Source organism: Phycomyces blakesleeanus (genome assembly GCF_001638985.1).
Source record: "Phycomyces blakesleeanus NRRL 1555(-) unplaced genomic scaffold PHYBLscaffold_15, whole genome shotgun sequence".
Classification (NCBI taxonomy): domain Eukaryota; kingdom Fungi; phylum Mucoromycota; class Mucoromycetes; order Mucorales; family Phycomycetaceae; genus Phycomyces; species Phycomyces blakesleeanus.
This window is the reverse complement of record NW_017265148.1, coordinates 185,841-207,266: the sequence shown is the minus strand read 5'-3', so window position 1 is coordinate 207,266 and position 21,426 is coordinate 185,841. Positions and strand designations below refer to the sequence as shown.

The 21,426-nt window shown below is 35.2% G+C and overlaps 9 protein-coding genes across 9 annotated transcripts; 3 read left to right on the top strand and 6 right to left on the bottom strand.

The window, feature by feature from the left end:
• Nucleotides 1–403: 403 nt before the first annotated feature.
• On the top strand, nucleotides 404–1,476 carry PHYBLDRAFT_170168 (hypothetical protein; the record flags this gene model as incomplete). The annotated part of the gene is made up of 4 exons (XM_018436272.1): nucleotides 404–468; nucleotides 510–616; nucleotides 727–1,001; nucleotides 1,225–1,476. 4 exons carry the CDS (start codon nucleotides 404–406, stop codon nucleotides 1,474–1,476), a joined length of 699 nt encoding a protein of 232 aa, XP_018289539.1.
• A 1,224-nt stretch (nucleotides 1,477–2,700) lies between these two features.
• PHYBLDRAFT_170167 (hypothetical protein) lies at nucleotides 2,701–4,459 on the bottom strand (the record flags this gene model as incomplete). Its single annotated transcript, XM_018436271.1, has 7 exons — nucleotides 2,701–2,880; nucleotides 3,231–3,336; nucleotides 3,426–3,476; nucleotides 3,888–3,971; nucleotides 4,166–4,191; nucleotides 4,223–4,285; nucleotides 4,343–4,459. 7 exons carry the CDS (start codon nucleotides 4,457–4,459, stop codon nucleotides 2,701–2,703), a joined length of 627 nt encoding a protein of 208 aa, XP_018289538.1.
• A 1,587-nt stretch (nucleotides 4,460–6,046) lies between these two features.
• On the top strand, nucleotides 6,047–7,247 carry PHYBLDRAFT_72081 (hypothetical protein; the record flags this gene model as incomplete). Its single annotated transcript, XM_018442592.1, has 7 exons — nucleotides 6,047–6,116; nucleotides 6,204–6,338; nucleotides 6,401–6,440; nucleotides 6,527–6,640; nucleotides 6,746–6,755; nucleotides 6,933–7,014; nucleotides 7,099–7,247. The coding sequence occupies 7 exons, from the start codon at nucleotides 6,047–6,049 to the stop codon at nucleotides 7,245–7,247; spliced, it is 600 nt and encodes a 199-aa protein (XP_018289537.1).
• A 344-nt stretch (nucleotides 7,248–7,591) lies between these two features.
• Nucleotides 7,592–8,646, bottom strand: PHYBLDRAFT_170165 (hypothetical protein; the record flags this gene model as incomplete). Its single annotated transcript, XM_018436270.1, has 4 exons — nucleotides 7,592–7,825; nucleotides 8,049–8,323; nucleotides 8,434–8,540; nucleotides 8,582–8,646. The coding sequence occupies 4 exons, from the start codon at nucleotides 8,644–8,646 to the stop codon at nucleotides 7,592–7,594; spliced, it is 681 nt and encodes a 226-aa protein (XP_018289536.1).
• A 761-nt stretch (nucleotides 8,647–9,407) lies between these two features.
• Nucleotides 9,408–10,066, bottom strand: PHYBLDRAFT_159279 (hypothetical protein). Its single transcript, XM_018433960.1, has one exon. It carries the CDS (start codon nucleotides 10,041–10,043, stop codon nucleotides 9,561–9,563), a length of 483 nt encoding a protein of 160 aa, XP_018289535.1. The 5' UTR covers nucleotides 10,044–10,066; the 3' UTR covers nucleotides 9,408–9,560.
• A 434-nt stretch (nucleotides 10,067–10,500) lies between these two features.
• On the bottom strand, nucleotides 10,501–11,551 carry PHYBLDRAFT_187572 (hypothetical protein; the record flags this gene model as incomplete). The annotated part of the gene is made up of 3 exons (XM_018439396.1): nucleotides 10,501–10,972; nucleotides 11,042–11,404; nucleotides 11,536–11,551. Coding segments are annotated over 3 exons (849 nt in total), but the record flags the coding sequence as incomplete, so codon positions are not given.
• A 637-nt stretch (nucleotides 11,552–12,188) lies between these two features.
• On the bottom strand, nucleotides 12,189–12,648 carry PHYBLDRAFT_147248 (hypothetical protein; the record flags this gene model as incomplete). The annotated part of the gene is made up of 2 exons (XM_018431828.1): nucleotides 12,189–12,375; nucleotides 12,611–12,648. 2 exons carry the CDS (start codon nucleotides 12,646–12,648, stop codon nucleotides 12,189–12,191), a joined length of 225 nt encoding a protein of 74 aa, XP_018289533.1.
• A 1,098-nt stretch (nucleotides 12,649–13,746) lies between these two features.
• PHYBLDRAFT_170163 (hypothetical protein) lies at nucleotides 13,747–16,194 on the top strand (the record flags this gene model as incomplete). The annotated part of the gene is made up of 3 exons (XM_018436269.1): nucleotides 13,747–15,670; nucleotides 15,838–15,924; nucleotides 16,151–16,194. 3 exons carry the CDS (start codon nucleotides 13,747–13,749, stop codon nucleotides 16,192–16,194), a joined length of 2,055 nt encoding a protein of 684 aa, XP_018289532.1.
• Nucleotides 16,195–16,297: 103 nt separating this feature from the next.
• PHYBLDRAFT_187571 (hypothetical protein) lies at nucleotides 16,298–21,141 on the bottom strand. The gene is made up of 22 exons (XM_018439395.1): nucleotides 21,048–21,141; nucleotides 20,857–20,976; nucleotides 20,699–20,808; nucleotides 20,552–20,644; nucleotides 20,403–20,469; nucleotides 20,010–20,291; nucleotides 19,815–19,949; nucleotides 19,569–19,726; nucleotides 19,332–19,499; nucleotides 19,204–19,305; nucleotides 18,873–19,115; nucleotides 18,604–18,777; nucleotides 18,422–18,536; nucleotides 18,144–18,346; nucleotides 17,879–18,078; nucleotides 17,732–17,812; nucleotides 17,546–17,675; nucleotides 17,402–17,485; nucleotides 17,144–17,330; nucleotides 16,942–17,087; nucleotides 16,740–16,859; nucleotides 16,298–16,682 (listed from the first exon to the last, which is right to left on the bottom strand). Exons 1-22 carry the CDS (start codon nucleotides 21,106–21,108, stop codon nucleotides 16,452–16,454), a joined length of 3,210 nt encoding a protein of 1,069 aa, XP_018289531.1. The 5' UTR covers nucleotides 21,109–21,141; the 3' UTR covers nucleotides 16,298–16,451.
• Between the last annotated feature and the right edge of the window lie 285 nt (nucleotides 21,142–21,426).

The following is a 21,426-nucleotide window of genomic DNA, read 5'->3' as shown; positions in this document are numbered from 1 at the left end:
CATCTAGATATATAGGTAAGATGTCTGAATAGATGTCCAATTTGTCTAAGCTATTTTCTCTTTGTCCAAATTTCATTCTCATTTCGGCAACAATGCGAGTGCTAAGAATACTTGTGATTATACAAGATGGAGCCTCGCTTCATCCCTGACCATAACAATATAAAGAAACGTCAAGCAGCTCTCTAATATTCTTGGTATAAAAATCGGTGTACTTCAGATGCTCAAGAGTCTTTATCTCTTTTCTGATTCCAAAACTGATAAATACTTTTATAATCTATATTACAGTCGCCAATCAGAATAACCGTTTAAAAAAGAATACACCTCAGAATATTGCAGTTTCAGTTTTCGATAACTCTTTGCATCTCTTCTACCGCTTTTCTTATAACACATGTGTGTTTTCTAAATGAAAAGAGGTTCAACTTCAACTAATCTACCGCGACCTCTAAAAAGATATAAAGCTGAACGATGGTAAAGTATTAAACAGCCATATCATCCGTTTCTAACATTAGTATAGTATCAGACGCAGAAACATCTACTGTTGAGGATAGTCATCCGAACGTAACAAATCAAGAAGAGGGCCCTCACTCTTCCAGTACACCAATTTATCCGAAAAAAAGTAAAAAAAAAAGACAAGTAAGAAAAAAGCTTCCAAGATAGTCCACTGCCCCTCGTATGGCTCAAACACTCATGCACGGTCATCAAATAGTAAATGTCCGTTCAAAAAAGTCAAAGCAGGTGAGCATGGTCCTGAGGAGAGAGTTGAGCAATTTACAATCAAAACATCTTTGCACAATACATACCGAAACAACACAATGGCTCAAGAATTTTTAAAAGCTGCCAAATATACCACCAAGGTTTTGTTTGTTGGCTCCATGTTTGCAAACTTTGTCTTTATCAAACTACTCAATTCCAATCAAGAAATTCCGGCTATTGGACAAAGCTTGTTTATCAATATGTTTACTATCATATCTGGAAATGGCAAAAATACTTCGCCGAGTTTTGTGAATCAACTGGTCTGGATTTCATGGTCCTTCGATCATTGAAAAGTGTCGGATACTCTAGTATTTTATCTATTGTCGGTAAGCAATATGAGACTCTTTCCCGAAATTACATACATGATACACACCAACGAAGAACAATACGGGACTTTCGTACCTACAGAATATACAGATCAGCAAAGACATATGTCTTTTTTTTTCTATTCTACCTCATTATTCTATTCAGCAAAAGACCGTCCAGATCGATCCTCAAGCACCTTTTAGAGTATTGAGCCAGTGCGATAAACCCAATTATCGCAAGGGATTGAAAACAGAATCTGATTTAATTGACTTTTTTCAAAAATTGTATTCCGTACTCGAGAAAGTCTTACGAACGAAAAGAAAAAATTCAAGCAAGTACAAAATTATTATTATGTTGCTTGGTAGAAATGAGATCCATATTAAGACTGATGTTTTAAACGTTTATCAATACAAGTAAAAAAAGAAGGCTAGCTATTGTATTTATGTATCTAGGAATAAGCTTTAATTAATTATAGCCAATATATTAAAATACACTTTTTATTGTAATATAAAGAAGTTAAGCATGTTCTACAGTATCAAAAAATATTATGAAATTGGGGCTAATAGAATGGGTATTTTACAGTTTAAGACAAGGTTAATTGATCGATCGATTGAAAAAGAGAAAGAAAAAAAAAGTCAAAGGGATGTAACTCGGTGAAGAAAGTAACAGTCATGCGCACAGACACCTAGGGGATTGTGACTTGTGCTGAAATAAATATTTGGGATATCGATGAGTTTTTGGTGTATATTTTGTTGGATAGTTATTGGTTTTTACAACAACAAAGAGAAATGAGCAAGTATGTGGTGTATTGCTTTACAAAATTAAGGTTGACACAAGCACAGTCTAGAGTTTGGAGCCAAATGCTTTACTCTGCCAGCCTAATCACAATACCAACTGACGGAATCCAATAAATAAAAGCTAAACGGCTGAACAACATGGAACATGCTTTTCAGATGTTGCTCAAGATGCTGTTTATACTGGAATACAAATATTAGATAATCATAAATGGCCTTTTAATCTTCTGCCTAGCACAGTAGTAAAAGGATTTAATGTCACGCCAGGGCTTTTTTTGCCAAGACAAGAGACGGAACGCAACCTCAACATTAAGTCGTACCAACACTAATCATGTGTAGGGCGGAGGAAAAAGTTAATAGATCATCCAAACAGCCGTGGAAGCTGAAAGACTGCTTATTGTGGAAGCAATGCTCATAATTAGGTAGCAATAATTAGTATTTATTTTAATAAACAAAAAGTAAATAGACTGTCAAATTTGTCAAGATAAAGAGCTTTGAAAATTATACCTACACACCTCTTTTCGCCGTTTGATTTTTTTTAATTTTTTTTAAAAAAAGATAATGATTAGTACTGCGCTTTGAACTTTAGCACTTATTTAAGAAACAAATGAATCCCAGGCAAATTCTTGATTAAAACTTATTGCACATTTTCCGGAATAGTATTGGCCTAACATTCAGAAATTACGCTTTTTTTATGTTTTTTTTGTATGGAGCCAGGAAGAAAAAGCTCAGGATTTTATTAAAGGTCTCTGATTGAATAGGAAAAGAGAAAATTAAAATATTTGTTTGTAAGGTTTTGTAGCTTATATGATGTTTTTGGCTTTTAAATTTTATGGTTGCGCTTTTTTTATGAATTATGAGAGTTAAAAACAAATCTAACATTGTAGGAAATGGTAGCATTTAAGTCTCCGTATGCGCAACTCGGTTGCGTAATAACAACTTTTATAGCCAATGACATGCCAAACATTAGCCTATCAACCTTACTTTTTGGCAAATACGATTTATGGGATTTTATATTATTTTGCATCTAATCCAATCAAATATTCAAAATATGTCAATTATATCTTTTTTAGGTATTCTATTCTCTTTATGATTGGTTCAACAAATGCACGATGTTTTATATTGGAAGTTTATGGTTTTTATTGATCAAAATAATACAAGTTAAACATAAAGAAGTATGCAAAGAAGAAGTACCAATTTTTATGATATTTAGTAGCAGCTTAAGCTATACATTTATTAAGTAATGTACATGTATATATTTTTATGTGATACTTTTTACATTCTTTATCTAAAGAAAACTGCTATTCTCTAAATACTATAATATTAATGTAGGTATGTATATGGCTTAATTGATTCTTTTTATCAAAGAGTATAAACCTGCTTTGTGTTATCATTGTCATGTCTGATCCCTACTTTGAAAAACCAGAAGACATACTCCCTGCAATTCTCTGGATCAATTATTTCTAATGAGCATGCGAGCAATCTTGACAACCAAACTGTACATGATGTAGATGTTTTTTTTTCTGTCAATTCTTCTCAAGTTACTTTCTTTTGTCAGCTTTACGGATTTACATTTTATCAGTACTAGCCTTGATAGCTATTAAGTACGTTTCTTTTAAAGACCTTTAATAATTTAGACCTTGTGAAAAAAAGAAATAAAAAAGACTTTTACAAAATAAAAAAGCAACAATGCATTAAAAAGTAATACAGTCATTACTTTTTGATGGCAAAGGATTCTTTAAGTTCAGATTAAAAATACATAATTGTGTAGGACATTTTGGTCTCTTTATTCAACTTTGCAACCTGTAAGCAGTCCAGCATACAATATTCACATAAAATGGCTTTTTGGATTAAAAGCCAAGATAAGGATAATTGAATATCACCTTAAGCCTAACTGCTAGAAGTATCAAAGTTACAAGTCCTTCAAATCAATCATATTAATATTATTATTCAATTCCTATGATAAAAGGCTTGAAGAAGGTTTGCAAGCAATACAATGGTTATGAACTATTCTTCAAGATAAATTATACATACCCACGCATATCCCAGTCAGTTTTTAGTGATAGGTACACAAAGTTCAGAACAACGAATATAAAACGCAAATACAGATACAAGGAACTAAATTTTATTTTGATATATTTGCAGGATAATAATGAAATGATTAATATCTTTAGGCAGCTCTCCTTTATATCAATCAATCATTATATTTATCCGGTCAATTATGTACTATATTCTCATATGTCAAAGTCACATATATAAAAGTCTATAAAAGACAGCACGATCGACAGGCAAGAATTTTAAACTCTACATACCTTTGTTCTTTACTCTTGTAAGTAATCTATTAACTGACCTTCAGCATATATACTTACCCAATATCTTAGTATGTCACTACAAATTTGCACTTTCAAAAGTACTGCCCAAACCTCATATCTCTAGTCCACTGTGGATTAGAAGACAATGAACGAAGCTACCCCATTCCGAGCCATTACTGTCAAGGCATCAATAAAGGCAACGGGGTGAAGTCCTGAGTTTCTTAGACCTCTACAAGTCCTTGTCGCTAAAGTCCACACAATTGTCACCAACACCTTCGCACTTATGAGATACATATTTCTTACCAAGTTATCACGCGATCCATTCTTCGATCTTGACAAATATATTAAACAGGATATTTTTGCTGATGTCCCTTTGTTGCTGTTTGATCATAGCACTGCCTTTTATATAATAGAAATGACAAGATAAAATCGTGAGCTTATTTATTGTCACGACTATGCCTATATTACTGTAATTATCTCTATTCTATGCTTATTTTACGCAAATACCAAAATTCAAACCAACCAAAGATTTATTTCGCAAGTTTCGCCTTTCCTTCTATATTAACCAATCCAAAGCTAAAGAATGTCCAGAAAGCAATATCAGTTCTGAATTTGGTTAACCTTCTGTATTAATGGTAAAAGACTGGTCTGTATCTCACAAACATAGTCATGAACCAACCAATGGTGTAGTATTTAGATATCTACTTTGTAAGCATGAATTTGATCTTTGTTTGTTTGATACACTTAGTACTTCCAAGCACTATTTTTCGTGCTCCCAGATTTCCCTTCGAACCTTTAAGCAAGTTGAAAACTCTCGCTAATATAGCCCCACCCTAATAGATTTACCGGCACCATTAAAATTGTAAGTGCCAGAAGACAAGCAGAAGAAGATCTCCAGGAGGGTTGTCGTTTGAGACAAAGACTGACTAGAATTCAAAGAAGATAAAAAAATGTCCTGGTTACCGCTTAGGAACCACCAAAGCTACCGCTGGTAAGCCATTAGATTTGAATAACTTGGTATTTAGTTTTGTAACGGGTTGAAAAGGCTAAGAAAAAGATGTTTTGCTTTGACTGCAAAAAAAAAGTAGAATATACAAGAGAGAGAGAGAGAGAAATTGGTGCTTAATTAAAATTCAACTACAAGACATCTTAAACCCCGGAAAACTTGCAACAATTCACTAAAATCGCCTATTTTTTTTTTTCTATAGGGTAATTCGTCTAAAAAAAATCCTAATTTGTCTTAATCTCAAGTTGAAAAACTATATAGCTCTTGTGAGTTACAAAAGAAGAAAAAAACCCAATTTAAGAAATTCAGCTTTACGTGTCTCGTCTATTTTTTGGTCTATCCGCTTGTTTATCTGTCTACCCACCTGTCTAATTGTCTGCCTGTCTGCCCGCTTACCTGTTTGCCTGTTTGCCTGTCAGCTTATCTGCCTATTTGTTTATTGTTTTTATTAGAGGGTTTTTGCGCCTACTGAATTCCAAGTAATTCTGAATATTTTATATATATATGTATTCTTGTACTCGTGTTTTGATGTCGGTGCAGTGGTTCATTGGAATTTCTGCTCTTTAAAGACAATTACCCAAAAGTTCAAAATAAAAATAAAATACCAACCATCTACTTTCTCTCTCTCTCTCTCTCTCTCTCTCTCTCTATTATATATATTTATATTAATTTTATTTTATTTTATTTTATTTTATTTTATTTTATTTATTTATTTTTATTCCTTTTTGTTTCAATTTCAGAAATAAAAGAAGCAAAATAAAAAATAAAAAATTAAAAAAATACTGTGAGAGAGAAAGCCAAAAACCAAAAAATATAAATATTTACATATTCTATCTTATCTACCTGTTGTCCGTAGCCGTATATCAGTCCTAATAATGAGCGCATTAAGTATAACGTCTTTAAAGACCACAAAAAATGTATTTTTGTTCATACCAAATCTGATTGGTAAGTCAATCCTCATTAGTCATCGAACAACACATTCTCATCATCGCCAAAATCTCTTACCTTTTTATATAATAATAATAATAATAGGCTATACGCGCATTGTCCTTGCAACCTTATCATTGTATTTCATGCCATGGCATCCCAAAGTATGCGTTATTCTGTACTGCATCTCCTGTCTGTTGGATGCTGTTGATGGTGTAGCAGCGAGACATTTTGGTCAATGTAAGAATAATTGCATGGGTGTTAATACGAATAAATTAATATCGATGGTTATAAACACATAGGCAGTAAATTTGGTGCGGTCTTGGATATGGTCACCGACAGGTAAAACATAAATAAATAAAGAAGGGTCAATAGAGTATTTTGTAAGTTTATTGTATTAAACAATCTATCTTTATGTTTTTTTAAAGATGTACCACGACGTGTCTTCTGTGCTATCTGTCACTCATGTATCAACCCTGGGCTATTCTATTCCAATTGTTGATCGCACTTGATTTTAGCTCTCATTATATGCACATGTATAGGTAAGAACTAAACGAGAGAGATATGAGCGAGTGAAGGAACGCATGTAAAAATAAAACAAAACAGAGAATAATAATAACCAATTCTCACAAAACAAATACATATAGCTCCATGACAGTTGGTCTCTCTAGTCACAAAAAGTTGTCCGAATCTGATAGTTGGTTCCTTCGTCTTTACTACAACAACAATGCAAGTATATAAATCTAAACCACAAAGGGAAATTGTGTGCAATGAGAATAAAAGAAGAGGGAAAAGCTTAATAATGTTATGTATTTACATCTATCTATTCTTTAGATTGTCTTGTTTCTGATGTGTGCTGGTAACGAGTTGTTCTATGTTACACTCTACATCCTTAACTTCTTTGGTCCTATAAACGGTAAGATATATATATAAAAAGGAATTTGTTCTTCTTACAAATGTTGAATTGTTCTTCTTCTTCTTCTTCTATTATGATTAATAGGTTTCTGGATGGTTGCATTGGTATTAACCGGTACAATCTGCCTTGCCAAGAACTTTATCAATGTCATCCAAATCGTCAATGCCAGTCGAGTATTGGTGAGTATCGACGCAGAAGAGAGAGAAAAGGCGTTGAGCGCCAAGGAGCTGTAAAGACTTAGAAGAAAAAGAAGGAGAAGAAGACAAAGACAAAGGCGAGGAATAGTGATATATACATGCATACATCTTTTATATATATACATAATGCATATGTATGTATGTATGTGTGTAAGGTCAATCCACCTTTTCTTCCATTCCCACATCTCACCCGACCCTATTTTGTACGGAGTTTATTTTTTTTGTCTGTACACCCCGCTTACACTGTGTGTAATATAATACATATATTATAAATAAGAAATATGCTATCTACAGTAAGACACACTATAAAAGTCGCATCTTTAAGAGTTCCTGCGTTATGAATGACACCAAATGTCCGTCTGTAGCAATTGTTCCTTTAATTATGGACCTAGGTTAGACACTGCGGTATCATGTTTATTTTGTACTTGCTTGAATTTTTTCTTTTCGTTCGTAAGACTTTCTCGAGTACGGAATACAATTTTTGAAAAGTTAAAATACTTGTAATAAAAGTCAATTAAATCAGATTCTGTTTTCAATCCCTTGCGATAATTGGGTTTATCGCACTGGCTCAATACTCTAAAAGGTGCTTGAGGATCGATCTGGACGGTCTTTTGCTGAATAGAATAATGAGGTAGAATAGAAAAAAAAAGACATATGTCTTTGCTGATCTGTATATTCTGTAGGTACGAAAGTCCCGTATTGTTCTTCGTTGGTGTGTATCATGTATGTAATTTCGGGAAAGAGTCTCATATTGCTTACCGACAATAGATAAAATACTAGAGTATCCGACACTTTTCAATGATCGAAGGACCATGAAATCCAGACCAGTTGATTCACAAAACTCGGCGAAGTATTTTTGCCATTTCCAGATATGATAGTAAACATATTGATAAACAAGCTTTGTCCAATAGCCGGAATTTCTTGATTGGAATTGAGTAGTTTGATAAAGACAAAGTTTGCAAACATGGAGCCAACAAACAAAACCTTGGTGGTATATTTGGCAGCTTTTAAAAATTCTTGAGCCATTGTGTTGTTTCGGTATGTATTGTGCAAAGATGTTTTGATTGTAAATTGCTCAACTCTCTCCTCAGGACCATGCTCACCTGCTTTGACTTTTTTGAACGGACATTTACTATTTGATGACCGTGCATGAGTGTTTGAGCCATACGAGGGGCAGTGGACTATCTTGGAAGCTTTTTTCTTACTTGTCTTTTTTTTTTACTTTTTTTCGGATAAATTGGTGTACTGGAAGAGTGAGGGCCCTCTTCTTGATTTGTTACGTTCGGATGACTATCCTCAACAGTAGATGTTTCTGCGTCTGATACTATACTAATGTTAGAAACGGATGATATGGCTGTTTAATACTTTACCATCGTTCAGCTTTATATCTTTTTAGAGGTCGCGGTAGATTAGTTGAAGTTGAACCTCTTTTCATTTAGAAAACACACATGTGTTATAAGAAAAGCGGTAGAAAAGATGCAAAGAGTTATCGAAAACTGAAACTGCAATATTCTGAGGTGTATTCTTTTTTAAACGGTTATTCTGATTGGCGACTGTAATATAGATTATAAAAGTATTTATCAGTTTTGGAATCAGAAAAGAGATAAAGACTCTTGAGCATCTGAAGTACACCGATTTTTATACCAAGAATATTAGAGAGCTGCTTGACGTTTCTTTATATTGTTATGGTCAGGGATGAAGCGAGGCTCCATCTTGTATAATCACAAGTATTCTTAGCACTCGCATTGTTGCCGAAATGAGAATGAAATTTGGACAAAGAGAAAATAGCTTAGACAAATTGGACATCTATTCAGACATCTTACCTATATATCTAGATGTCTCAGACAAACTGTTTACGTTACATAACAGGATTATTATTCTTATTGCTGTTGACTGCTGCTGTTGACTGCTGCTTTTTCACTTGTTCTTAGCAGATCCATAAGCAATCCCGAATACCTTAGTATAGATTATCGTCCAAGAGATGCCCCTATGGTCTGCAAATCAGAACTAGCGGTCTTGATTGGTTTTATAGAACCCAAAATAAAGCCGCCGTACTCAAACTCTGCTACCTGTCGCCCAGGAAACAGGTTTCAGGTTCTTTTTTCTTCTTCTTTAGTTTCTTGATGAGATGAGTGAATTAGCTGTAAGTAAAATGTTTTACAAAAAGAAAGTCAAATAAGAGTTGGTCAAAAGAAAGAAAGGTGTTTTATCTCGCCAGAGTAGTATATTTACGTTGATACTCCCAATATTTGTTCTAGTCAATGTTGCTTTTTATATATGTATTATTTTGAAAAAGGTCACTAATGCAGCTTTTCTATCTTTCTAGAGCTCATGACTCTCTATTGAATGTCAACCAAGAGTATACGCTTCTATGTTGCCAAGTCTCAATTCGCCGTACCCTCGGTAAAGTTCGTCCATCCAACCAGTCTCCTGGTATCCATACTCGAGCCTGTCCTCATCTACTATGGTCTTGTTGCTTTGATTAAACGGAAAGTTTTGATAGAACTCAACTATAAGATTGCCTGCCTCCTCACTAAGTTTATTGTTTTCATAGTCGACCATTATCCAAGGAACAATAACGGTCTCAATTAGGTAGATCCAAGCAATATTGTGACGTTCTACAATAGGGTATTTTGAATCATTCGTGTATAATTGAGATAGAAGTGTCAAGTGAATACACATATCTTCGCGTATTGGCATTTCTCCTCGTGTATTGTGGTATTCAACTTGGTTGAGGCAGAGAGACTTTAAGAAGGTATATGACATATCAACTAGAAAACACCCGGTTTCTTCAGAAATAGATCCCGAAATCCAGACTTCATTCAAAGTCATATATTGTAGGCTCCTACATCTGAAAGAGAGGCGATTGAGTACTTCAGCGACTAGAGAGCAGCACTCTAATGTCAACTTCTGCAGTTCATGGTGTTGTTGCTGATTTATTGGATTCTCGTTTGCGGTGTTTGGATCAATGGTCAATCTCCCGCCATGAAATTTCAGATTCTGAAGGGCTATACAGTTATCCAAGATATCATCCAGATTAAAAGATCCATTGTAGCCACTGATGCAAAGATCAGTTAAAAATGGACAGTAGGGAAATAGTTCTAGCGTCGGGTTTGAGATTTCGATGTTATATCGAAATCCTGTGACTGAAAGAGTCTGGAGTGTTTCAGAAAATGTTTGTAAGATTCGGTGGACACTTATTACATATAAAGAAATTCTGTCTTCGTGTATCATTGCATCTACCGTCAAATGTTTAAGAGGAACTCTTGACGCACAAATTAACTCCCATAAAACAAGATCAGATGGCTCGAAATGTATATTGCTTATGATTTTGAATGTTTCCAGATGTTGGAGTGCGTTGGGGTTGGAGTGAAAAAGAGATATGATCCTTTGCTTTTGATCGAAACTCAACGCTTCGTGACTTGTATCCCAGACATCTAACTTCAAGGAACGCAAGTTTGGATACTTGTAGCAAAAATAATATAGCCACAAAGGGTTCCATTGATTGGTGTCTATATCTAGAGTCGTGACAGAGTAAGCTGGAGCTGTGTTTGGGATTGTGTTAAGTGTAGCCGTAAAGTCAAAATTGAGGTTGACGGCAGCTTTGATAAACGATAGTCTTTTCAGGTTTTGATGCAAGTTGTCAAAGTCATCCAAGCTTAGTTCGATACGGTAACCCTTTTTAGGCGCAATTATTTCTAGTTTCTGGAGCATACTACATGTATTTATAAATTCCAAGATGCTTGGCGCTGGCACTATCTCTTCATTTTCATGGGTTTCTATTGTCAGGTTCTCTAGAGACTCCGATACTTTTCCCAAGCTTACTATACCTCTGTAGATGTTCTTATAGCCTATATCACCTAGGTACAGACACTTCAGGTTTGGTAGGCATCTGAATAGCTCGATAACAGGAATATCCGAGAGGTATGGACTAAGGATGAAATTCTGCATACATAGACTGTGAACCCAGATACCGTATGGTATGGATGAATTCTGGGAGGATCTAATAGTGTCGAGTATGTTTTTGAAGAGTCTAAGTGTATTAGCTTGTACGGTTTTCCACAGAGTTCTTTGAAACGAATATCTCCATCCCTTGCACGTAAGAGCACAAGACAACCTGTCCTTTGTCGATAGATTATCAGCAATGTGTGTAAGAATCTCCTGTGGTAGTTCTGACGCTTTCATAACAATAACTATAAAAATAAATAATTAAAAAAAGATAGGTGAAAAGCAAATTGATTGAAAGCCTTCTTTAATAGTCATAGAAGCTTAAAAAAAACTAAATACAAAAAAAGATAATGCGGAAACTGATATTGTGAGTTACAAATCTGGATGCACATGACTTATTGAGGTAACCATAAAGATGTACAAGGCGCAGTCAGCTATCAACACGCAAATAACGGAAGATGTGGGAAAAAAGTGTATAAAAGTGCTCTCGCCAGACTTTATATATATATATATACATAGAACTAACATCAGTTTAATATTTTCGGCTCAATTTTTTTTCGACTATCAAAAGAGGCTTACTATAAAGCCTAAAAAGCAACTGTCTTGTTCAGTTAACCTTTGTACCACATTCTTCTATTCTTTTAAGGGAGGACAAAAAGGAAGAAGACAAACTCGGAGAAGTGGAAAGAAACGACAGATAATTCATAGTTTTCGGTTTCCATGTTGGACTACATGTATATATTATATAATAGAAGATTAATAGACAGATACAGTAATTGAGAATAGTGTGACAAAAAGAATTGACAAAAAGATGTCATGAACTGGTCGATTTAAAATTCAATGCAAAACAGAGGAGTTATACAAAGTTTATCAATTGCACAAGTAGTATAATTCCAATTTATTTAAAGCAGAGTTTATTTTGAACCATTTTGGATATTTTGGATATATCCGTGATTTTGCCTAAATTTTAGTATTACAATATTTATATGAGACGGAAAGGGTAGAAAAAAAAAGAGATTAAGAGAAAAACTACTCCAAGAAGCGCCTTATCACCACAAGTGCCTTGGGTATAGTCACACCAGAAAGGAAGGACTTTTCGTCCATGACAGAGGCCCATTGAGCTCGCCAGATGGCATGTATTGTAGAGGCCACAGCAAGAGCTTGTGTGTGCCTGCAGATGGAAGTACCAGCAAATGTCGTGGATAAATTTGTCAGTCTTTTGAAAAACAAAGGATCGAGTCAGCAGGCGCCCCCTGCCATTTCCTACAGCAAGTGTTAGACAAGAAATTTCACTAGTGGTGAATCATCGATCCAATAATATGGCTTAAATTGTTGTCGTTTATGTCATCTTTGATCAATGTTTTTACGTGTCTACACAAAGTATAATATTTAACAGATAATGAAACTACCTATTTCTTCTTTTCATCAATTTCCATAACTTTCTTCCATACTCCCTGAGGCCAGTAAGGCCTCCAGCATTGCCAGCCATTATGATCCATGACTGAGTAGGGTCTAATAAAGCTGTTTTATACAAAAGAAAAAGAAAAGATGTGAAGAAAGGTAAATGGGAAGAGGAGTTGGGCAGCTCGATCTAAAAAGATTCGTATCATCACTATAAGATTTGCCACTAATATTATGCCAAGAATAAATAGCTGTACATCTATAATAAAGAGACAGGAAGCTATGCAAGATTTCATATATAGCAGAGATCCCTACTATAAATCGTGCGCGCTTAGGAACGGAAGCTTTCATATTCCAAGGGGATCAAAATAGCCTTCCGTCGAATAATATGGCCGTTGCCTAGAATTGTAATTTTATACACTCTTTCCGGAAATTATTGGTGCAAAAATAAAAATAAAATTGTATGTAATTTTCTACCATTTCTCTGCTTAATTCATCTTTTTTGGTGCATTTAGTGCATTCCATTGTTACAACAACAATTTCCGGAAAAAGTGTATATATTAGGGTGTTTCAGCAGTTTTAGATGTTTAGATTTTACTTTTGCGGTGGTTTAATTTGTTAAATGATTGGCTCTTACTAATCTAAATTTGAGATATTTTCAATCTATAAACAACTAAGGACTACCCTTAGTTGTTTATAGAATGCAAATTTAGATTCTCCAATTTTGCCTATGAATATTTCATAAGAAAATAAAATTAAGAGCAAAAGGAAATACGAAAGCTTTCTACAGCTTTATTTTCATATCAATTATCATTGGCTCACGTATTGAGTTACCGCAAAAGTAAAATCTAAACATCTAAAACTGCTGAAACACCCTATTTAAAAGAAATGCAATTCATACTGCCCAAAGAAAGGTAAAGAAACCGTATACATCAATGCATTGTTGATGATAAAATATCGTGTGAGAAAAAAGAAGTTAATAGTATCATTTAATACCTGATTAATTCTTGTATTCTTTTATATTTACTCCTTTGGTTCAAATATATTTATATTTGTAAATCACAGTACCAGTGAGTATTACGTTGTTGTTGTTGTTGTTGTTGTTGTTGTTTTTGTTGTTGTTTTTTTTTAAAAAAATTATTTCAAATTATTCAACCCTATTTTTGTACAACTATCTCCACTCATCATGCCAGCATCAGAACTACCACTTGAGATTCTTTTGCAAATCGCCGAGCTTTTATTGACAAATGACAGACGCTCTTGTGCTCTCACCTGTAAGGGATGGAGATATCCGTTTCAAGAGTTCTTATGGAAACACATACATGTAGATTCCATGAATAATTTTGAAACCCTCTTTAATACAATTGAGGATTCCAGAATCATGTCTAAATCATATGGCCCATTAGTACGTAGCTTGCGTTTGTGTGGAGAGTGCATCATACCAAGTATACAGCAAGATCATTTCTTAAGATCTCTACCAAACCTAAAACATCTTGATCTTGGGCGCATGAGTTACAAATTGATCAACCCGGAAATGACAAGGATCAACGATACATGGATGTCGCTCGAAAGCCTAAGAATCAAGATTCCGCATTCTGGAATAGAAGAAACAACTGAAGAAATTATTGAATTCTTGACAAATATTAGCAAACTCCAGAAAATTGAACTTATTCAATGTAGCTGGAACAATTCAATAAAATATATGCTAGATGACTTTGACAAAATTCACCAAAAATTACAGCAGCTGTCGTGTATGAAAGCCAGCATATCTCTCGGCAATATATTGCACCCAGCCCAACTCATGATTCCAAATACTATCCCAGCACTGGCCTTGACAAGGCTTGATCTAAATTTGCGCGATTGGGATCCTTTGTGGCTGTACTATTTTGGTCATAAATATCCAAACTTGCGTTTTATTAAATTGGATATTTCGCATGTACGGGAGTGCAAGATACCTGAAGAAGTTATGCGAAGAAACTCGGCTCTTTTTCTTTACAATCCGGACGCAATGCAGTATTTGGAAACATTTAATCTTATTACTAAAGATATTTCAGATTCGAGCCATGTTGCGTTATGGGACTTTATCTGTCCATTGAACATCCAGATCAAGCACTTAAAATACACAATGAAACACAAGAACGGCGGTGGACACTTTTTTAAAATGATTATTAAAGGTGCTTTGCGGACTTTTGCGGATACGCTCGAGACTCTTTCGGTCGAGGGAAATGTATATTTTGATAGTAAATATACATCAAAAATAGAACTTTCTCCTTACTGTCCGTTATTGGTGGATCTTAGAATCAGCAACTGTGGTTTATCGATCGATATTAGCAATATATTGGACAACTGTGGATCCCTGAGACGATTACGGCTTTATAACGGTGAATTGTGTATTAGCCAAGACGCAGCAAACCAAAAATCAAAGAGACAAAAAGATCACCAACACCACGGCCTCAATATTTTGGAGCTACACGAAGTTCTTACAAGTGATAGTGTATTCAAACACATCTCTTTTAGGTGTCGACATCTGCAATATATGAACTTGGACACTTTAACCATAGTTGAATCGATTTCTAAGAAAACTGGGAACCTACTCATCGATATGTCTCACACTTTATTCAAGGTATTACGCCTCGACAATATTCAATATTACTCTTTGTACGATGATACAGACGATCAAATTGCCATAAACCTACTGCTATTATCTCAGTTGAATAACTCTCTTTCCCCAAACAAGAACAAACAAAAGGAATTCACGGGCTTAAAATTTACTGTAGTAGATCACACCAATCACATCGCTTGGCTCCACACATTTCACAATATTGCACATAAGAGAAATTCCGAAACAGATATCAGACGTCTTTCAAGACAGGTTTCAAACACCACCCTCAAACACCACCAAGATAGCCACACCAAAAAAAAACCCAAAGTGTCGAAAAGCACTGGATTGCGTAACAAATATGATTCCTGTGAAAGTTGGCAAGATTATCTTCTTGAAGAATATGTTGAATTGAGATGTGGCCACGTAGCCAAAGCTATTCTTCCTGGACTTCCGTCAAAAGACAAAGAGTTTTGGGATGAATTGTACGATAGACTTTTTAAGAACAAAAGTAAATAAAGAGCAAATCTTGGGCAGAAGATGGATTATTTGTGTGATATGAAAGTATATAAATTGTAGGTAAGTATAATCATAAACATAGCTACAGCCTCTCAATAGCAAATCAGGGCATGATCTCTACGTGTGTATGGTTTGGGGCTGACAAATAAACTTGATTAGTTGTTGCGATGGATTTATGTAAAACAAGACCGATTTTTGATGGACTTGGAGATCAATCTATTGCATATATATTGGATTACGAAGCACGTATGTGTGCAAAACACTAAATAGCGACTCTGATTACATAACGATAAAGCTTTAAGAGACTCATAGTAGAAGATAAGCAACTGTTTACCAAGGAAGAACGTTAAAGTGATAGTATATCAGTTACAACGACCGAGTCAATTATTCTTTAGTAAATGTAGACTATGAGAATCTGTAGCGGTTATTTTTTCTTTAAAAAGATATTTATTTTTATTAGCATTATTATTAGGCCTTCTACTTTGTACTATTAATTATCGTTTTCTTCAACAGTGAAAGAGAATATAGAATTTTCAATAAATATATATATGGAAAGTTTTTCAAAAGCATTTAGGTTTACTTTACATATAAGCTGAACGATTATTTTTGATTCAGTGTTATTGGAATTAAATATTGCTAAAATGTAGCAACTTTTTACAGCATTATACTTTATGTAACCCTTTACTAGAAGTATATTATTTAGCATTATGGATTGTAACGTATAAACTTGTGTTTTATATATATATATAGAGAGAGAAGGTAAGGAATAAAGTTTAGCCATTTACTTTGCGAGCAAGCTCACTCATCATAGCTAGCAAGTCCTGAATAGTGAATTCAAGGTGAACACCTGCATCTGGGTAGCACTTCTGAATCAAATCCTCCATTTTTTCATGTTGACGAATGAATTCTTCTTGGATACCACGCCAAACTACCTGCAACAATCCTTCTTCTTCGGAAAAATGCTTGTCTACTCGTCTATAGAGCAGCTCCAGAGACTTTTTTATCTAAATCAAGAATTAAAGTCAATACTAATCATAAATTTACTTTGTGCTTAAACCTACTTCTTTTGCCGGATATAGCATAATAACTTTACGAAGTTGGATTTTGTTGTAATTTGTGTGAAATGATACTTCCTCAGGTGTACTAGTGTGCATCATTGCCTCAACACCCTCAAAGAATTCCTAAAAAAAATAAAATAAAAGGCAGTTTGATTTATATCACCATTCTAATCAGAAACTTATAAGAAGAAGCAGAATAAAATACCAGAAGTTTGCCCAAAGGTCGCCGAATGATGACTTTGATGTAAGCATTTAGACGACTATCATACTGAGATTTTGCATGTTTGATCCATCGTTCCAAAACATGAAGCTTATGAGTTCTCAGTTCATGATAAAAATGATGCATGTTTTCTATTAAAAGCGATTCGTTAATATAAAAGCATATATACATAAGAATGATAACATACCAATATACATAATGTTTGCATTCAGCTGTTCCTTGTCATCGCCTGTTTGGTCACTTTCCCGCGCAATACTGTCCAGACTGGCCATCATACCATTGATAACTCTTTCATAGGCTTCATTTACCGTCTTGCGGGTCTCAGATTCGGGCTCAATTGTAGCAGCGGCTATCTCAAGTCGTAATGCAAAAATCTATATATACGGTTTAACTTTCGATAATCTTTATATGAACAATAAACAAAGAGATAAATGTATATACATACAGGGAAGGTCCTGAAGAACGGAAGAATTCCTCGTCGTTTCTTTGAGCTAACTTTTGTTTCTTCAATGATACGAATCTGATCAGTCTAAAATAAAAAGTGCATTTAGTACATAAAATGCAACATAGTGACTAGAGAGCTTCTTACAATAAAACGCTCAAACATGCGCTTTAATCGCTGCATTAAAGAAGAGCACAGTCTGAGCATAAATTCCTGATCAGATTCTTTTCTTTCTTCCTGTTGAAATTCCACTGAAGACATCATGCTGACAGTTTGTCTAAGAAGCAAATGATTACTTATGGTGCCATTCTCTTTGTTGACCTTTCTACTTACGTTGGATCACTCTTAACACCGTATTCAATCAAGCTTACAAGACTTGGCTCTAATGTCTCAAATAGCAATTCCATCCAGTTCCTATAAAGAAAGAAAATTAGTATATTAAACTTCCTTCTGGTATTGCTATACTGGTATAAACTTTACAGAATTTTCTTAGAAATCTTGACATCTCGAATCTTCTCTCGTCGTTCACACAAATCTGCTACACTTGGAACTTGTGTAAAGACTGGTCCACGCTCCAAAAATGATTTTGGTGCATTTGGTGCTATCTGGAAGAGATCACTCATAAAATTTTGCTCTCGGCCGACCAGCATAGCTCCTTGACTAATCATTTGAGAGAATGCCTGAACAAAATAAAGCAGAATTTACGTTTAATTTTCTTATATATATATATATAATCTAGACTTACATCATCTGCCAGTTTTTCTTCTTCATCCAATCCGCCACGAGTGTTACCTCCACTTGCTGCGGTTAGCCCGGGAGAATTCATGCCTTCGACAGATCCACGTAATATATGGCGATAGCGATGTGTTCGTGATTCATCTCCTCCTCGAAGTTTATCCGCCCCATAAGCAAGTGCACGTACTGGCCTCGACTCTTCTGGTCTAAAAACTATTAAAGTAGTGTAAAAATCCCTTACACAGAAACTGAAAACTCTAAATATCAATAGCTACACAGAGAACTTACTGTATTCAAGTTCATCAAGACCTCGGTTACGTAATGTAGAGTAAAAACCACGGGTGGCATCCATTAATTCACGAATATCTTTCTCGTATAAAGGGGCCATGGTTTGTGCATAGTACTAATGACAGCCAGTTTCTCGGATTAGACAATCTCCGTCTCTTCTTAATGTCTTACTTTAAACTTACTCTTTGTAGTTCATTGTACATGCGTGGTTCCAACTCTTTTTCCCACAGAGAAAATCCTTGGTATCGGATTAATCCATCTTCAACACTTTCGTGAGGCTGGGCTACAATAGATTGTGGTTTTCGCACAGATACAGTAGGCTGAGATCTTGTTCTGGAATCTGCTAGGATTTTGGCCTTTATATTTTGTTTTTGTTTTTGTTTGTCAGTAATATGTCAATTGCTTATTAGACAAGTCGTCGATTAGATGGCCATGCATTAAGATTAGTTACCTGTTGATCAAACTGTTTCTTTAAGAAATCGTTGATGCGAGAGCAGAACGTGTTACTGTGTACATTATAGGTCTCTAACTTCTCCTGCACTGCATGCATATCCTGAAGACCACCATCCAATTTAATTTTGAGAACTTTTTGAAGGCGTTCAGCTGAAGATTGTATACGTTCAATATCATCTACAGTATCCATTGGATCAAATTTGAGACTCTCAAGACATGCTCGTGGAATAGATATAGCACTCTAGTATTTAAAGAAAATAACATGATGACATTGTCAAAAGAGATCAAGCAAGTATATACTATACTTTTTTTTGAAAACAAAGTATTACCAATAATTCATCCAGCTCCGTGATTAGATGATGCTGATTTGAAGTGAGGATCTGAAGACCTCTATTTTGAGATTCGATCTCACGAATATCATCGCCCATACTCTATATTGAATAAATTTAGTACTGACAAGCGTGCTTTTATTATTGCTATTAATATTATTCACACTTGCATTCAATTCAGCGCTGTACAGTAATAGCCAGCTTTCCATACTATCTAATTCGTCCAGTGCATTATCTATGTGCTGTACCACTGAGCGTACTCTTTCATCTGATTGAATAATAGCGTGTACATTTGCCTATAATCCCAAATTTTAGATCGCCAATGACTATATTCAAGTACTTGCGGTTGTGTAGGTCAAACTTACAGCCTCCAGAGCATGTAATTCACCCAATAATCGTTTTTCAAGTGCAGCTGCATTACCGCTCGCTTTCCAGTTAAAGTCCGTCAGCAATTCTTCCACATTCATCAACGAAGCCTGTTCGGCCATCTTATCTTGCATGTCAGCCATGAGTTTTCGTTTTGCTAATAATTCCCATTAATAAAGATTAACTTCTTTTTCTTTTCTTTTCTCCTCTTCTTCTCCCTATGATTTTATTCTTAGTTTATTTACCTTTTTCCTCTTCGACAGCCTTTTCTCGCTTCTCTCGTTCTCGTCGTAATTCTCTAGCACGATCTCGTTCCTTACGTTCCTCTCGTTCTCTTTCTTTGGCTTCCATCAATATACGCGGAGAATCGTCTATACGGGCTAAAACCGTTCTATTTAAACAAAAAGTACTTGTTATACCATTTCATATTATGTACTTACTGGAGGGAGAAGGAGGAGGAGGAGGTGCTAAAATGATTGGTGGAGGGGGTAACATAGGAGATTGTATTGCCATAGGGCTATCGACCATTCCCAAGTTTCGATCTGAATTTTGGACTGGATAAAGTGGGCCATATGGTGCAGGAGGTGCTAGAGATTGAAATGAGGCATCGTGCTGTGAGTAAGGTATATTAGCCGATGCATCATCACTGTTGATAGATGGTGATTGAATATGCGGAGAGGCTGTCGTTGGGGACACGGGTAAAGATGTAGAGTTGTTAAGAACTATTATGAATGGTATAAATATAAGTATAAGTATAAATATACATATATTAGTTTAATCAAGACAAGGAAGAAGAAAAACATAAATGCATATGTATTCTTTTCAAGGCCTACATCGTAAAAGATATGCTTCATCTACGTTGACTAGTTTTGGTACTCTGCTTAAGAATCGTTGGCATGCCTATTCATTGATCCAAATAACACAAAAAAAGACATTTCTTTCAATTTGTCTTGCTGGACAAACACGCAACAATATTTCTTACATCTACTACATGTGCCAAAAAAATCATCTTGTCGCGCGGTATCTCCACTGCCCAAAGATACTGCTTGTTTAAGGTCATAGCAAATTGATTTGCCTAAAATTATAACGATTCATAAGCATCGACTTATTTACAAGGATATTTTCTTACATCAATAACTTCGATCTGTCGGATATCATCCAATGACCATGCCTTTCCTATACTAAAAGTTCCTGCCTGGTTGCGTTTGGTCTTGTAAAGTCGAACCTTATTTCTTTTTTCTAAGCTACTAGTTAGTCTAAGATCATCCGACTTCATCATCAACTCACGCGTCAGGCAGAGGTATCGAGGTTTGCCCATAATATTTGGCGATCGGACATTTCCACCACCATCTGTCTGTTTGACATCTTCAAAGACTTTAACATGTATCAAGAGTCTCTCTGCTCCTCCTATAATTCAGCAACCTTTCTCGGATGAGTTGTGTGTTTGGTCGTAATTCAACTCCATTGGCATCACTTGCCACCGGTATCCGAGGAAAATAAACTGGCGATTATGGCCTGACGTATCGCATCCGTTGCCATTATTATTCTCTTCTTTTTTTCTTTCCTTTTTTGAGCCGTCAGGAAAGGGAAACCTGCGATTGCTGAGTATAGAACCTCCCCTTTCTTTTCTGGGCAGCCGCTCCACTCCTGAAAGCTTCAACCAAAAACACGCATTTAGAAACACCGCCCCCTCTTGCTTGTTGGCTCCTTTGGGACCATAGTCACACCTTATATATATATATTATTTTTCTTTTTTTGGTCTTTGGATAGGACTACCCTGTCAGTCTAAAAACATGCGACAATAATATAATTACAATCGCTAACTATAAAGTAGTATAATTAACGAATGGTTTAATT

Coding starts and splice junctions, on each gene's coding strand:
- PHYBLDRAFT_159279 (XM_018433960.1), bottom strand. CDS start 10,043: ATGACTTTGAATGAAGTCTGGATTTCGGGATCTATTTCTGAAGAAACC.
- PHYBLDRAFT_187571 (XM_018439395.1), bottom strand. CDS start 21,108: ATGGCAACGGATGCGATACGTCAGGCCATAATCGCCAGTTTATTTTCC. Junction 20,809..20,856: donor TCGATACCTCTGCCTGACGC/GTGAGTTGATGA, acceptor CTAGTAGCTTAG/AAAAAAGAAATAAGGTTCGA. Junction 16,683..16,739: donor TGCTATATCCGGCAAAAGAA/GTAGGTTTAAGC, acceptor TTCTTGATTTAG/ATAAAAAAGTCTCTGGAGCT.